The sequence below is a fragment of the Epinephelus lanceolatus genome, chromosome 11, assembly GCF_041903045.1.
Source record: "Epinephelus lanceolatus isolate andai-2023 chromosome 11, ASM4190304v1, whole genome shotgun sequence".
NCBI lineage: Eukaryota > Metazoa > Chordata > Actinopteri > Perciformes > Serranidae > Epinephelus > Epinephelus lanceolatus.
In genome coordinates this window covers 8,865,553-8,882,735 of record NC_135744.1, presented here as the reverse complement: position 1 = coordinate 8,882,735, position 17,183 = coordinate 8,865,553, and the positions used below count along the sequence as shown (strand labels likewise).

The following is a 17,183-nucleotide window of genomic DNA, read 5'->3' as shown; positions in this document are numbered from 1 at the left end:
TCTGCCCTCATTATAAGTGGTAACCTCAGGAGTTGGGACGGCAGGCATAGCAACAAGCCATAATTGTATGCCAGTTGGTATTGTCTGAATTTACAGTCATGGGGGACACAGAAAACACTTGATTGGATGCAAAATTAGTGTACACCTCCAAGGATGAGTCATCAACATTTTCTATTGTTTCCAGGAAATGACAAACTCTAAAATACCATTAAGAACACCAGCAAAATATTTTTTGTTATTGTTGGGCCAGATACTGGCATAGAGGTGAGGATCAGTGACGTGAAAAACAAAAACAGAAAACAGAAAACAAAAAAAAACAACAACAAAAAAAAACTTTGATTTTATGACGTCTTTAAACATCTAGTCTTAGAAATAGTCTATTGGAACCACATTTATACATTACTGTTTGGTTGCCTTGCTTTGTTTTAGTCTTTTTTTTTACTCTATTATTTCACGTTTTACTATTTTCAAATAAATAATGTCCTCCAGTGAAACTTTACCCTTATCTCATTTTCATAAAGTATGAGAGCTGACAAGGCATGATGGAGGAATTCAGTAATCATAGATAAGAGAAGTGTCGCTACCGTGTTGTAGGACCCCTAAACTAAACACTCTGGTAAACATTCCACCTTCATATGTCACATTTCAAGCAGTTAATGGACACCAGACGTAAATACTCAAATGTCCGACAGCACTTGAATGCGGCATTACCGCATCATGCTACAAGGAAGCGAATAATAACGGAGAGCTACGAATGGTGATCCCAGCAGCTGACTTGTAGAGATGTCTGTTAGAAAACAACGCGCCAGGCTGCAGTATCTTTGTATGGCTGCTAATTAATAATCAGCATTGTGAGAACTTCGGTCACGTGATTTGTTGAGCTAAATGGCAAATTAAATCCCTAAAACATCTGGGCTGGGGGCCATAATATATATTTCCCATGTATGTGTATCTCATGTGGCCTAATGATGTGTACAGATGCAATATTAAAAAGCAACACTTTATTTGATGACAAGGGCTGAGTGTTAGTATAGATACATCTTTAAATATAAAACCCTGGTGATTATCCCTGATGCATTTACACAGCCTGCACTATAGGCTCCTAACATCACAAAAGACTGGTTTTCAAATTGATTATGCTCACAGAAAATGCCTTTCATGCATTTCCAGAAAAGTGTCTGGTAAAGGACACTCTTTACTTAGACTATATAGTGTATGACCATATTGACAAAGCACTTGTGTCTGTTTAACAGTTTTATAAAAATGGTTACTTCATAACAAATCATGATAAGATATTGTTACAGTTCAAACTGCTTGGATACTCCATCATGATTCATGTATAATATACTGTCGTTCTTCCATTAGACTAACTGTTTTTTGTTTTTTTGGGATACCCCAGTGTGCAGTAGGGTGGAGGTTATTCTGTACAGACAGCTGGGCCCCATTGCTCTTCATTGTGGAGCACATCAAAACAGACCGTCCACTGGGGAAGAAGAAAAGAGGTATTCAGCCAGGTGATGAGTGTCTGCTCTCTGATAAGCAGCCAATTTCCAGAGGGGACTCCAGAGGGAGCCAGCATGCATCATTTGTAACAGCCATCCATCCACCACTAACATGTCTGGCTCCTCGTGAATAATGTTAACAAGGCTTTGGCTTCACTTCTGCCTCTCATTCATCTCGCTGTCAGGTAGAGAACGCCTTTCATGCTGTCAGGTGAGCAAGACACACAACTTCTGACAGTTTCACCTGATTTATCTTCTAATACGCTGCCCTGTGCTCCAGCCTGCACGATGGGTGAGTGAGTGACCCTCAAGTTAGGCTACTTTTTTGTCTTGTTGCATTCCTAATGTGAAACCTAAAAACACTCTTGTGTCATAAAACATTAACCTTCAGAGAAAAGAGCAAAGGTGCTATTTCACACAGAAAATGTCATATGTTTAATGAGTGCTATTATGACCCGCTTTCATACAAGTCATTTTGAGATGTCACAAGAGAAAGCACAGGTGTAACTAATACAGTGAATAATGGCTGTATTCCATTATAGCTGCTTCAGTTTTAGGGTCCTGTTATTGTGAATGCTGGCTCACTGGTACACAGAACCATCACTGATGTTATTACTTACACCCGTGCTGGTGCTGCTATGACAAGTCAAGATGTCTGCTGTGAAGAAGATCTATTGTGTAGGCTGATGTCGGTGGGTATCGTTGATGATTCCCTGAGGGAAACCCCAGTCATCTGATTGCTCACCTGCCTACACATCTGCCACCTGCTATCAGCCACTCTTCTCATCTAATCTCATGCCTGCCTGCTTGTTTCTTTGTTGCTGACTATAAGCTTGAGTTTAGACCAAACAAAGACTGGTTTATCCTCTTCTGCTTTGTCTGTTGAGTCTGCCTGAGCTCCATTGTCTAAGCCAAAAGGCACAACTTTAATATGCCACACACATTGTGCACACAGATGTTTTTACTTATTTTGTCTGATTAGACTTCCTCAATGGGTTGTGTGGGCAAGTACACATGCATTGTTATACTGACAGGTGTTCCTATTATTTTTGTCTAAATAACAGCTCTTACCGTAGTATAACACAATACAGCTCAACAGCACCACAAACTGCAGTGTCCGAACTGACCATACAGTTGAGTCATTGGGCCATGTACAGTTGGGGGTCAGTTTGGCACCATGGAAACAACCACATGGATGTTTGGAGCACACACACATGGGAGAGGTTCATAGAATTTTCTTTTGAGAGGGGTCTCAAATATATAAATATCAAGTTAGTGCTTGGTAGGCATTGATTTCTCATAAGTGAGAGACATCTGAAGACAATACTAGCACACCTTGCAGTTTTACTGCCTCACTCCCCACCACTAGGAAACTACCTTGCCAGGAGGAGAGTGGGCAGGAGCTCCAAAGATGTACCTTCAGTTTGCAACTGTAGCAATTCAAATACAGCCAGCACATAACCCAGCGCTGGGGGTCACACCTGTGAAAATGGTGGTATTAAGATGCAACCTATGGGTAACAATGACAGGCGAAGCTGAATATAGCAAAGGCGAAAACCTAGATTGAAGATATATTAATCATGACCTAAGGCATCCATCGGTACCAACCATGTCATGCTATGTTGTTGGGAAGAAGCTAAATATTGCTCCAAAATTAGGCTAAATTTTGGCTGGAGAAAAAGGGGCTTTAGTTATTGGCACGGTGGTGCAGTGGTTAGTTCTGTAGCACTGCAGTAAGAGGGTTTAAGGGTTGAAACCTGCTGGCCAGCAGGGGCCCTTCTGTCTGGAGTTTGCATGTTCTCCTTGTCTCAGCATGGTTTTGCTCCTGGTTTTCTGGGTTCCTCCCACAGTCCAAAGACGCGCAGGTTAGGTTAATTGGTGACTTTAAATTGTCCACAGGTGTGACTGTGATCATGAAGGTTGTCTGTCTCTATGAGTCAGCCCTGTGATAGTCTGGCGACCTGTCTGGGGTGTACCCCGCCTCTCACCCAGTGTCAGCTGGGATAGGCTCCAGCCCTCCCGCAACCCTGAATAGGATAAGTGGTTGCGGATTATGAATGGATGAATGAATAAAAAAAGGGGGCTTTGCCATTTTCAACACAGCTGCCCTGTGTGGGCTACCACAGCAGTCAAAAAGTCTTCAATGCACAGCAAGAGGATGTGTTGGCTGGTTACTTCAGTGAGGCAACAGACTTGTTTTTTGGACTAACTCCATGTGAGGCACTAATCTCTGACAGGTACAGCTTCGAAATGTAGACTAAAGGAAAAGCTCAGTGTATATGATTTTAATGTGTAGGGTATGTTTTGTAATTGAGTAACTTTTGATTCTTCTTAATTTACAACTTACCTCAGCAGTGGGGCAGGTTGTAACAGTGGAGCCTCTTGTATTATACATCCGATTATTGTTTGGTAATTTAATATATGTTTTAATTCAAATTTCATTCAAATATATTTAAAAAAATAATACTAACATGAATACAACATATTATAAACCAACACGTTCTCGCTCTGACCTTGTCACTTATCACTGCTTGGTCGTGGACTTTCCACATCGAAATATGACGTGCAAAGTAGCCTGGGTGCGTCTGTTGTGAATGCTTTGGATCGCCGTGTGAACTTCAGCCTGTTACGTTCATTGTGTCTTTTCAACATACACTTCTGTTTTCACAGGAAATGTACAGTTAGCACACAGTCTCTTTCAAAATAAACGTACTATGTCGGTACAGCAATGTGAATTGATGTTTTTTCCTTTGACAAAAAATGCAAGTGGTTGTGTTTCGAAAAAAAATAAAATAACAGGGTTTAGATTTACAGCCATATGGGAAGGGAACACCAGCCTCCCAGGTGAAAGTCAGTGATTGTTGGACCCCCCCCCCCACCTGCCCTAGTTAGAGTTTTGGCCTCTTTACCTTATGTTGTTGTCTGGCTGCCTGTATACCCTGACACACTGTTACACACTGATAGCGCCCGGCTGTGTATCATGCCAACGTGAAAAGACAGCTTTTTATCGTCTGTGTCTGATGTGGACGTCATGCCCAAATGCTGATATTTGACAACATTTGAGTGGAACCAGGCTGTAGTTAGCAAAAATAAATTGGCCTATTCTTAAAAAATAAATAATTTAATAATAATAATTTACTGTTACCCATAAATCCTTGCACAAACATGTTAGCTAGCGAACACCAATAGTAGGCTAAGTTAACAGTTAACTGTTAGCTAACAGTAAACAGTTAGCTAACAGTTACAATAAGCGAGAGCAAGAGACTCTAAAATACCGTCCACCTCAGAAACAAATGACAATGATGTATTTTAATAGCTTTGTATTGTATGCACCTTAAAAGTGTAACGTTATGACAATCAGGGCTGCACATGGGCTGCACAATTTAACATGCAACTCAATTGAATTTCCCCTCGGGGATTAATAAAGTATATAAAATAAAAATAAATAAATAAATAAATTTTATACTGCGTATGTAGAAGGGGGTCCCTGCTTCATCTCTCTTTCAGCTAAGGGGTCCTTAGTCTGATAAACTTTGCACAGCTCTGTACAAGACAAATAAGGGTATTCTGTATCAAAATTTTGGAGCTTTAACACAATAAATCATGAATCACACAAACAAAAATATGAGCATATTCAATAACCTCACTCTTTTGGCGCGTTCAAGCACAACACTGCACATGAGCCTATAAAGGTCACGTGAAAAATTAATTTGAGTTTACAGTCAGAATTCTAAGAATAAAGTCACAATTCATTTTAAACTCACAACTCAAATAACGGTTTCACGTATGGCCCTAATCCTCTTCCGTATGAGCGCGTGGTCAGACCTGCACTGAGGATGATGGGAAGTTGAGTATTTCAGAGTAAGGTGTGGCTTTGTGGAGTTTTATTTGTCTCTCTCATGTACACACATTCCTCGCAGTAAACTATCTGTCTAGTGGCGGGAAATCCGTCATTTAAAGAATTTTCACAAATTTAACTGTGACCTCGGTGGCAAATTAAAAACCGCTCCGTTAATCTTATTAAACCCCAGTGGCAGTTCAGTCAGCCTCCGCCCCCGGCAGACCTCTGTATAACGTTCTCTCATTTTTCTCTTTTCTTTTCACCAGAAGTTTCCCCCGCCCTTTCCTCGTGCGTCATTCGATACTTATCAGGGTCCTCATTGGCCAGTTTCAGGGATTCCTCCTCTTCTATTGGCTCTCTAATACGTCAATCACGGTCATTTGCATGACTGGTGTGGGAGTTCCCTGGAGTTGGAGATGGAAGGGGAAAGGCTTCTACCAAGCGGAATGAAGGTAAGAAAGATTTTATATTTCCTTCTCCTACTAAAGTAGAAAGAGGACTGAACCGTTACGTGCCTGAAAAAGATAATTATTCTCAAGCTTTATGTGGTTTATAAAAGTGGGACATAACGTGTCGACACAATTCGGCGGAGAAAAAATGACTTAAAGTCAACATGAGTCTTGATGAATTTTTTATATGCATTTAACGTTACAAAAGCACGAGAAGGCGCTGACATCTGAACGACTTCAGAAGCCTGTTTTTATCCCTCTGATTTAAAAAATGGCTCCTTGTGTTTTGGGTTCAACACGAGGGTTTATTATTTAACTATATCAACAGTATTTTGGCTTGCAGTTGTAGAAACAGGATGCTACTTGATGAACAGCATTGTGTCCGAGCGTGTGTGTGTGCCTTATCTGTGTGCTCTCTATAGGCTATTCCAGGACAGAGACAATTTAAAAAAAATGTGCTACAATAGATATCCTGTTTAAAACAGTATCCTGTATCCTAATTACTCAAGTTGGTCTGGATTTAGAGCCTCCCATAGCTCTGTCTCTGTTGCTATGGAAACCCCCAACCCCGTCCCTCTCCGTCTATATTTATAGTAGCCTATATTTGTCAGAGGTACGACTAAATGTAAAAAAAAAAAAAAAACCTCCCTGCAATATTTCAGGGAGCAGTGACATGCATTAATCAAAACTATCTGTTTCCCAGGTGATACATGCCAGGCAGACCAAAATTGGGGTCATTCAGTTACCCCAAATAATAGCCTAACAAAGATCTTAATAAATAAGAACAGAGTGGAGCAGATGCAAAAATGTGAGAGAAAGAAAAAATGACACACAAGCATGTCTCACGGATCTGAAAAAAAAATTAGGCCACATAATCTGAAAACTTCATTATGGGAAGATTTGTAAGTAAAAGCCACCTGTCTAGTCAGTCTGAAGTGGATTTGTGCAAGACGTGTTACATTTTGACTCAGCTGATGATTCACTCTGTTCAAAATTAAATTCAAGAGACTTGATGTTTCTTGTGAATGGTCCCAATTTAAAGGACTATACTGGTGTTTTTTACATGGTTGCTTACATGTCTACTAGCAGGAATGATGCTGAAGTGGTATTAGTTTACATCGCTGCAGAATTTTCCTTTAGGAGACCTGACAAACAGCAGCTGGGGCCAGAATGTAATCCAGGGATATTCAACTTACTTTGCCTGGGAGCCAAATTTGGAAAATTTTGGAAGGCCAGGGACCAGTTAATAAACAAATATTCAAAATAATAATCAGTATATGTAATACGTGAATTGCCTGTTATAAATTTGCCGTACTCACTCATCTTTAACATGAGGCAAATCCAGTCACAGCAGCCATGCACAGGCCAGCTGTATGCAGGGACATTTCCAGGATATGACGCTATTTAGGGCTTTTTTTTATTTACTATGGAACCTTGTTGACATTCAAAGTACAAAAAAGTGTGAATCAGTTGGTTTTTAATGTAAATTTGAAAATGGGTGGCGGGCCACCCGGCACCATATCAAAGGCCATATCTGACTCTCAGGCTATAAATTAAGTGTCTGATGTAATCTGTTCTGAAACTGGAGACAGGTCAAGTGTTTGACGGCAGTCAGGATACATTTTCTACCATGAGCATATGAGCTGTTTGAGCCACCATATGATCACAGAAACACTTAAACTGTTTTGTGTATTAATCCTGTGCTAATCAGCACTGTTTAGCCTTTGTGCCAGTGTCTTGCGTTTTTCAGTCAAGACTTGTTCTCAAGGTTTCTGGGTGTTGTTATGACATTATCCAATAATAACTGTACAAAGTGTAATACTATTTAATGTGCGTGCAGGCTGATGGTTCACAAATTTTGCAGTTTCATTTTCATCATTGAAGTTGATTTTATGTATTTAGCTCATTATCACAAATTTGACAATCTGTACAGCATACAACATCCTCATTCCTCCAACCCTAAATTCAGATAACAGAAAACTCCCCTAAAATAGAAAAAAAATGAAAAAAAAACTTTTGGAAGGGAGGGATTTTTCCTCCAAGATGGACAGACATGCGATAGATGCTATTTTTACAGAGTAGACCAACATAGCAAAATTCCAATAGTCATCTGTGTCATTGCTTTATTTATCACTTTACAGTGAAACTTTGCATTAGTAGCCAAACTATGACCTCCATAAAGCCACTGAAAGCTACAAACACTTGTATTTTAGCATCCTGCTGAAATGACCTTAGTTTACAATAATCTAATTTTCGTCATAAAATATAAAAGAAAAGTCGTTGTCATGAGAGACTGGTCAAAAACTGTGAAACTCTCGATACTTCAAAAATGATATCTAAGTTGTAAAAGAAAACCATTCCTGACAGTAGTACATGAGACAGATAATCTGTGTTGCTCCTCTTTCTCGTAGTGCTTTAAATGCTGCTTGCAGGACCCACCATGGCTGAACAAACAACCAGTCAGTACCAAGGAGTCTCTAAAGCAGCTGTCCATTATGATTACTGTTGCTCGTGAACTGCGGTCAGACTTTCAAACTAGCTGATCAAACGTGAGTCTAGATTCTGTCACTGCATTGACTATTTCTGACCTCAAATGTTTTCAGAAACATATTTTAGCGTACTGTTAAGCTGCTCTGACCGATGGGTGATGCTTTGTTTTGGCTAGACTGTTTCCAACACAGTCACCGGTTCTAAACAGTACACTGAAATATGTTTCTGTTGCTGCCTAGTTTGACAGTTTGACAGCAGTTCATGAGCAGTAATTGATGTGATTGAGATCTACCTTCCCAGCTCTAATTGGTTGTTTCATTTACCTGCACTGGATTCTTGCAAATGCCATTAGAATCCCTAAGAGGAGGAAGAAAATGATTTTTTTCCACAGATTATCTGTCTCATGTACTACTGTTGGGACCATTATAGCAAATATGACAAGAACCTATTTTTATAAGTGTTACTAAAGCTTTAACCCCAACACGCTTTTTTTGTGGGAAGGCGGGGGTTTGGGCTGTTGGTGTAAGCCAAATTTAAAATGACAGCTATTACACTTGAACATGAATATCAGCTTATATGTCTGGGCAAGTTAGGCTGTTTAGATGCCAGGAAATGTATTATTACTGTATCCAAGTGGAGATGGTGAAAATGTCTCTTCTTGTGGAGGATGTATCACCCTGCTGGACAGTGATCCAGTCCCTTTGTTAAATAATTCTGTCAGTCATGGTGTCTAATGCAGTGCTGTGTTCTCCCTGCAGGTCTGCTGTCTTTTGGAGTGTGAGTAACAGGGCAGAAGCATGGCTGCTGGTGAGAACAAAACACACACACACACACACACACACACACACACACACACATCCATTGGCTCAGATTATTAATATTTGTATATTTGGTTTTTGTCAAACAGGTCAACCTCTTCTCAAACACACACACAGCTGTTGCTGTCCATCAGTCTTCCTGTCTGGCTGTCTGCCTCTTCCTCTAACATCACCAACAGAAGCAGCTCCTCTGTGTGTATCACTTAGTGGGAGCAGGTTTTTAGTGGTGGATCTGGTCATTATGTCATTTGTAGTATCCAGTAAACAAAAATACCATTACCTGTCACAACCTGATTCAGGGCCAGATTTACCAATTGCCACTAATCTGATGCTTTCCACAGCTATAGTTCGACATGTAATGGCTGGTAGGGTCAGGTATCAGTCCTTGATACCTTTAAGGTATTGACCAAAATAACCCAGTAACAAGTAGTGTTGAAACTCCAGTCAAACAACACCTGCATTTGATCCTTTTTGCACCAGCAAACAGCAGCTAACATCCAACACTGTGCCATTAAAGGGTTCCAACAAACTCACACCAACACTCAACTCATTAACAATGGTTAACAACAGGCATCCGTGGCTTATTAGATAGAGCAGGCATTCCATGTAGGATGCGGCATGGAATTTCCTTTTGCTGGTTTATTATGTTTGGCCTGATGAAGTCAAAAAATTCTGAACCTCTGTGCTAGAATTGGGCCAACTCGGTTTGTTTGACCTTCTTGCTAAATGTGTTACAGCTATTCTCACTTTAAATTTATTGGATTCAGACAATTGACTCATTAGAAGTCTGGATATAAATTAATTCGGAATCTGAAGTAATGTCCTTTAAACTCAAGTGTTCATAATAAACAGTTTTCTTGTCATTTGAAGAGTTGACTGTGAAAAATGAGCATAAACCTATATGTTTAGTTAGCAGTGGAAACAAGCTGTAAACACAAAGCTGACATCACTTTTAAGCTAATATTGGGAAGTGTTGGTAAACAGCTGCCTATTTACACATCCAGCAGTTAAGGAGCATCATAAGAATTCATTTGGAGCAGTGTGTGTTCACCAAAAATGTACTCTTCTTTTAGCTCCTATTTTTGGTCTTCACCAGTGCCTGGGGGAATATCTGTCCATTTAGCTGCTAAATGCTCTACTAACAGCTCGTCTTTAAGTCTGTCTGCATGCTGTTTGGTGCTGAGAAGGTAGTGCACAGTGGGTTTTGTCTTTGAAACCAGCTGCCTGCTACTTGATGAAAGCAGTAGGACTGAACCAACTACTAAAGTTGTGGGCTGCAAAATCAAAAGAATGAGCTGAAAGAGGCAAAGAAAATCTGTAGAGCTGAGAGGCACTGAAGAATTGGTGATAATTCTGTGTGGGTTCGTCACGATGATCACTATGATAACATTTGTGGGTTGGCTGAGGACGTGGATTGATGGAGAGCAGTACAAGAGAATATCACCACTCTGTCAAAAAGTGGTAACTCGCTCCATTTGAGATAAATGTGTGGGAGCTCTGAAAGGTACAGGGGTGAAAAAAAACAGTTTTTCTATGTAAATAAGTCTTACATGCTGTTGAGTAACATAAATGAACTTTGGATTTTGTCTCATGTCTGTGTTGCAGCATTCCTGGATGGTAAGGATGCTCACTCCATCCTGAAGCGTTTCCCTCGAGCCAATGGCTTTCTTGAGGAGTTGAGACAGGGGAACATCGAGAGGGAGTGTGGTGAGGAGAGCTGCAGCTTCGAAGAGGCCAATGAAGTGTTTGAGAACAAAGAGAGAACGGTGAGCCAGCGCACAGCAAGCGTGTGCACCAACTCCTCCAGCAATTATGCTAATGTATTTGAACAGTGATGGCTGGAGTAGAGACAGCATCTACGTAACAGAACTATTACCATTTTGTCAGATAACTGTAGAAATGAAAGCCCTTCAATAGCCACTGTGTTTACATGAACACTGCACACGTGTTGCACGATTAATCCAAATGTAATCATCAACTCAATTCAGGCCTCTTTGTGATCTGTTTTTTACAGTAACAATGACTATGCCATGTTTATATCAATAAATGACGTACCACGTTACAAGGAAGGACACTGATTTAAAAAATCTAATGTGTGTGAGAGACAGCAAAGTAAAATGCAGTGAAAGAACAAGCTTTTAAGGAAGAACAAAAATGTATTAGAGCAGGAAACACAGTAAAAGCGAGGAAGAATGATGTTTATCTATCTGCCCTGACTTCTAACAGAAATGCTCTGCTGTAAAGACTTGCACAGTCTGCTGTATGGCAGCGGATTCATAGATAATGACAGTCAAAAGCAAATGTACAACCACATACAACATCACAAAAAGGCTGGGAAAGCCTAATCATAAAATCCCTTCCGCCCGACCATTTAATCATCCACAGTGGGAGCATTAAAAGATTTTAAGACCTATTACCTAAGTCAGCCGAAGATATGGCTCTGGTCAACACAGCACAAAAAGAGATGTTTTGCTAGACAAGTGTTATTTAATGCCTCCTCGCAACTGTTCTTATTGTGCTACCTGCTCTAATGTCAATGAATCATTTTTATTTGTCACATGAAATCACATAGGGTACCTTCTTCCCGACCTCAACTGAGAGAACAGGCAGATATCTGGGTGGCTGAGATCTTTAATGATTCTCCTGGGCTTTTTCTTGCAGTGTCTGGTGTAAACATCATTAATGTGGCGCAGAGCAGTACCTATTTTATGTTCAGCTGAACGAAGCACTCTTTGCAGGGCCTTGTGGTCCTGTTCAGTGCTGTTTCCATACCAGGCAATGATGTCCCCTGTTAGGACTTCTGATGGTGCAGGAGTAGAAATTCCTCACTATTTTAGGGGATACCTGGAATTTCCTCAAGCGCCTGAGGTGAAACAGTCTCTACCTTGCCTTACTTATTCTTAAGACAGTATGCAGCACCCAGGTCAGGCTCTTGGTGATGTAGACACCAAGGTACTTGAAGTCCACCCTCTCTACTAATTACCCATTAATATTAAAAGGGTCGTAGTTCCTTCCCTGCTTCTTTGAAAAGTCCACCATCATCTCCTTAATTTTGTTGACAATCAGGAGAAGGTTGTTGTCCTGACACCAGCGGGTGTCAGACAGACCTTTCCAACAGGAACTGAGCTAAAGTCTCTGCTCTCTTCAAAGCCAGACAACAACAACAGTAATTTTACCTTACTGAACATGGAAGCTGCTGATAAACCACTGCCTCGATCAGTTAGTCAGCTTGTGTTAATATGTGACTTTGTTGTTTTAAAGGGTTAGTTCAGGTTCACCAAAGGGATGAAAAACTGATACAAATGGTCATTTGGCGAGTGAAGTATACCTTTAAGATTAGACTGATTGAAGTCTCCGGGGCAGCCTCTGTATTTGCTTATGGTGGAATGTAGACCACTGTAATATTGACCAATGTCAGTTGCCTTGGTAGAAATTGCAGTCTGCATTTGGTTGTCAATATCTCCAGGTCAGGTGAGCAGGAATGGGATAGCATTTTATATTTAACTGTCACACCACTTTTTGTCACCATGAAGCACACGCCTCCTCCTCTTTTCCTGCCAGAGCCCTCTGTTCTGTCAGATCAGCATATAGAAAAAGAGTTACCTGGTTGAATGTTGCTGTCTGGTGTTCCAGGTTTTAGGCAAGTTAAATGAAACAAAGGATTTACTGTTCCTGATATCCAGTTGGGAACTGATGCCGGCACAGAGGTCATCCAGTTTATTATCTAATGCCTGTACATCAGCTAAAAGCTTGGTAGAGAGGATCCATGTGGCCAGGATCGCAGCCGGTGTTTAATTCCTCTACACTTGTCTCGTTGCCTTCTCCGATGTAGAGATGAATGCAGAAATGAACACAGACATAACCCCTTTTTAAGTAGGAATTGTGCAAATTTGCAGGAAAGCCCAATCAGTCTTCCTTCAGCAAAATCGGGGGGTGCAGCGAAATGCTGCTTGCCTACTTTTGTTTATACAGAATGTGCCTTTTTCGGGGCACTGGGGGGGCGTGAGTAAGTAACAAAACATGTAGCTCAGTGTGTGACGTAAACAATGACGTACTCCGAGGGAAGCCGCGGCTGGTCAGTCCTTCTGCGATTCTCTCAAAAGTTGGCCCGTCCTTCACCGTTCCTGTCATTGGACCGGTAATGGCCTCTTCATTTGCGAGGGCAAGGAGGGCGCGCAATTCTTTGTCTCCCCAGTTGCTCATCTTTACAGTGTCTGTCAGGTTTGCGTTTCCCTCTTGCTACTAGCTGCTCATTCCTGCTATCAGCTGTTTTAGTCCACCGCCAGTGGATCGCACGTGCGGCGTCATCAACAGCTCCTCCCACAAGTCATCAACAGCCCCTCCTGTGGCGGAAGGGTGCCTCGTTCTTTTTAAACCAAAAAGGTTCCGCCAATATTACTACCCTACAAGGCGGAAAATTAGGCACCTCGGATCAACTCGCCAATCCAGCTCTGTGTGTCTAAATGCTTGCAGCTTGCCGGCAAAACGGCCCAACATTCGCCGAAAATCTGGCAGTGTAAAAGGGGCCATAGTCTTGCTTTTCTGTGTGGTTAGGGTCATAGCTGGTGCCTATCTTCTCCGCTTTTTCCTTTGCGTTAACTCTGATGTTTACATTGAAAACCTTGACTGGCCAGGTAGCAGAATTGGCAGGAGGAGAATTTTCAAAGTGGTTTTGAAGTTGACCATTTCCCTATCCTATCCTAGCTAGCTCCCACCAGACCCAGGTGATAGGCAGTGCAGTAAACTGAAGAGTAGCAAAATTAACCTATAGACTGATATGTAACCAATCAAAAATGTTCTTGGCGGTTAACTATCGAATGCTTTTGACTGGTTAATGGTTAACCGTTGATATTCCTAATCCCATGCCAATGTTGGATGCAAATTTGTAATGCAATGCTTTATTAAGCACCCCTCTGGTTATTGTAAAGTCCATGTATACATGCTGATCAGTAATAAAAATCTCCCCTATTCTGACTTTAGTGTCAGTTTCAGTTTTATCCTTAGTTTAAATTGAGCAAACATCTTAAAATCTACCCAGGAAGTAAACATGTATAATTTCTCCTTTGTGCTTTCTAGATGGAGTTTTGGAAAACTCGCAGCGTCTACACGGTGAGCAGCAACAGCGAGGGACGCTCTGAGCGTGCCGACACCGTCTACATGGTGGTACCTCTGCTGGGAGTGGCCCTGCTCATCATCATCGGCCTCTTCCTCCTTTGGAGGTGCCAGCTTCAGAAGGCCACTCGTCGACGCCCCGCCTACACCCAAAACCGCTACTTGGCCAACAACCGCAACACCCGCAGTCTGCCACGAATTCTGGTTCACCGGGAAGCACATAGTGAAAGCTCACACCAGGAGTCCAGTTCACGTCCCACTGTGGTGGTGAGCGGTGCTGAGAGAGGAGCAGGTTCCCAGTCGGACTCTCGTGGCCTCCACCAGCAGAACACTTGTGCCCTTTATGTCCAGGACTCCTCTATGTCAGTGGCCTCACGGTTGTCTGGCGCAACACCACCTCCATCTTATGAAGAGGTGACAGGACACCTGGAAAGCAGTGGTGACGAGACCTCAGCACCTTCATACAGCGACCCTCCACCCAAATATGAGGAGATTATAAAGGAGAAATGAAACCAAGGCAACAATAATGCTGCCATGGCTGTTGCTCCCCTGCTGTGTCTGAAGGAGGTCAGCGCTGCCAGAAGAGCAGCTTCTGCCTCAGTTGGTGCTGCTGGCTGTGGGTTGCTGTAACCCATGTTGTAATTCCCACTTTTCTGCACCATACCTTTGTTTCACTCATAGGTGCAACCTAAAGCCAGTCACTGCCATGATTATATGTGCCACCCAGGATTATTGTTCATAGTTGACCCTAAACACCTAATCAGATATTTTATTTCCTTGTCTTCATTTTGCTTTGGCAAACTGAATGGCAGACTGTGTTCCTGGTGCAGGTGCAGTGAGATACTTGGAGAGGGTCTGGCAAGCAGGATGCTCACTGATCCATCTTTGGCCCTTGTAGCAGGCCAGAAAAGCGGACAGGACAATTTGAGGTGGCAATGAAGCTCCATGCTGCAGCTGGGCTTTTACACTTGCAGAGCAGTCACTGTGACTGTAAGGTTTCCTTGGCAGTGTGCATATATGACTTTAAACTGTATATTCACAGTCAGTAGTGGAAGTATTTGACCTTGAGTCACAGCTGTCGTTTAGTTGGATATTCTCATGGTTTATTGTTTTAGATCATTTACAAGTTTGGTTTTTGCAGATAAAATAAAAAAGTGACTCTCGTGTGAAGGCGAGATTAAAAAGCACTTCTCATCCTTAAAGGAAAGACCCATAAGATACATCTTCTAATGCTAAATCCCTATTCCACTTTAGATCATTCAGCTACCAACAAGACTGAGCTCATTTACTTTCCTAATACTTGCACTATTGACTATCTTGATCATTGCAAGGTTTTCTGACCACCTCCACACACCAGCTGTTGTTCACTGCTGTGAGAGGAAATCCCTGCAGTTGTGCTTCCTTCTCACAACCTCACCATCACTACGACTACAAATGTGTGTAGACTGATGCTATGAGTTCTTAGTAATCATTTCACCAGCGCTGTGCCATATAGAGGCAGGTTTATTTGTTGCCAAATGTTCATTGTCTTAACACTTAACCATACCTGCTACCTTACTGTGACCACCGGTGTTAATATTTGACCAAACATTTATGGTGGGAGCTTTGTATTGACAAATTTAATGGAGGGTTGTTGTTTTGAGTCAACCCTCTCAATTCTTGCATATTTGTTGTGATTGCAGTATGGGTTAGGATTGCTGAAAAGTTTAGTTGACACCAGTTTTGATAGGTCATTAATGAAGCAAAATTTCCAACACATGCTTATTCCAGTCTCTCCAAAGGCTGGATTTGCTGCTTTACTCTGTTTTATATCTTCAAAAATTGAATATCTTTGGGGTTTTGGACTGTTTGATTCATATGATAATTCATAATGAAAATAACCAAGGCAAGGGTGAATACATCATTCAGCCCCACAAAGCTGAACAGCAGTAGAGAATCAAACTCCTGCTTACCATGAAAACATGAGTGGACCTCAGAGGTACTCTGACACAATGAGAAGAATCACTATCTTATTATGACAGTCACAAAACTTTCATCCTCTAAATCCCTGAGCTTCTCTGTAAATGACTGTCCTGGTAGTTCAGACATATACAGCCCTAATTCTGTGTATGTGCTATGTGCATTTAAATTCATGTACTGTATGTGTGTAGATGCACGCATGCACATTCACGCACGCTCACAAAGAGCACAATCAGCAGTCCCAGCTCTGTTACACTCCACTGTACGATGAGTCAGTTGAGCACCTTTGTTGCAGTTGCTGAGTGGATTGAACTGTGTTTGCCTCAGTCCTGATATTATAAAATTACCTTGTTTATAGTTGTTATGTTTCACAGTTTATTGGATTTCTTTTAGGGGTTCAAGCCCAAAAGTCCACCTGACTAGATTTTCTGCCATTTTGGGCATCTCCTCCCAGGTTAGATTTGTACTAAATTTTTTATGGATCATTATTGGACCGAGCTTATCAATTTTTTAAAAAGCTTATTGATATCACATTTTGTTCTGAAGATTTAGACCAATGAACTGTAAAGGGGTGTGGCTTAGCACATAAACAGACCTAACTCCACAGTCATTGGGCAAGTCGTCACGAAACTTGCATGATATAGGCTCGGACATACTTTCTGCATTGAATATCCACGGAGAGGTGCGGTCACACCGACACGAACTAAATTCTATCTTTAGTGAAACTGACAATCTACTTCAGCCCCCGGTGGTAAACAGAAAGGCTGGGAGGGGAGCTTACCCTCCTCTTGCAGACGATGCCAGGTGAAAGTGAAACTAAGTGATGCTGCTGGGTCTGGAGTGAATATCTGTCAGATATCTAACTTGAAACTAACTTCATTGTGGTTGGCTTGAAAGCAGTGTTTTGGACTGGACTGGACTGTTGAGCAAGAGATTGGAGCATGAGCAGTTGCCGTGCTTACTATGCCTACAGTCCTCGTGGTCACAACAAATGGGCTGCATTTGAACATCC

At 41.6% G+C, this 17,183-nt stretch overlaps 1 protein-coding gene across 1 annotated transcript; it reads left to right on the top strand.

Moving 5' to 3' along the window:
- Positions 1-5,721: 5,721 nt before the first annotated feature.
- Positions 5,722-16,506, top strand: prrg3 (proline rich and Gla domain 3). Its single transcript, XM_033649210.2, has 4 exons — positions 5,722-5,795; positions 9,041-9,089; positions 10,706-10,866; positions 14,177-16,506. Exons 2-4 carry the CDS (start codon positions 9,080-9,082, stop codon positions 14,720-14,722), a joined length of 717 nt encoding a protein of 238 aa, XP_033505101.1. The 5' UTR covers positions 5,722-5,795; positions 9,041-9,079; the 3' UTR covers positions 14,723-16,506.
- Positions 16,507-17,183: the final 677 nt, after the last annotated feature.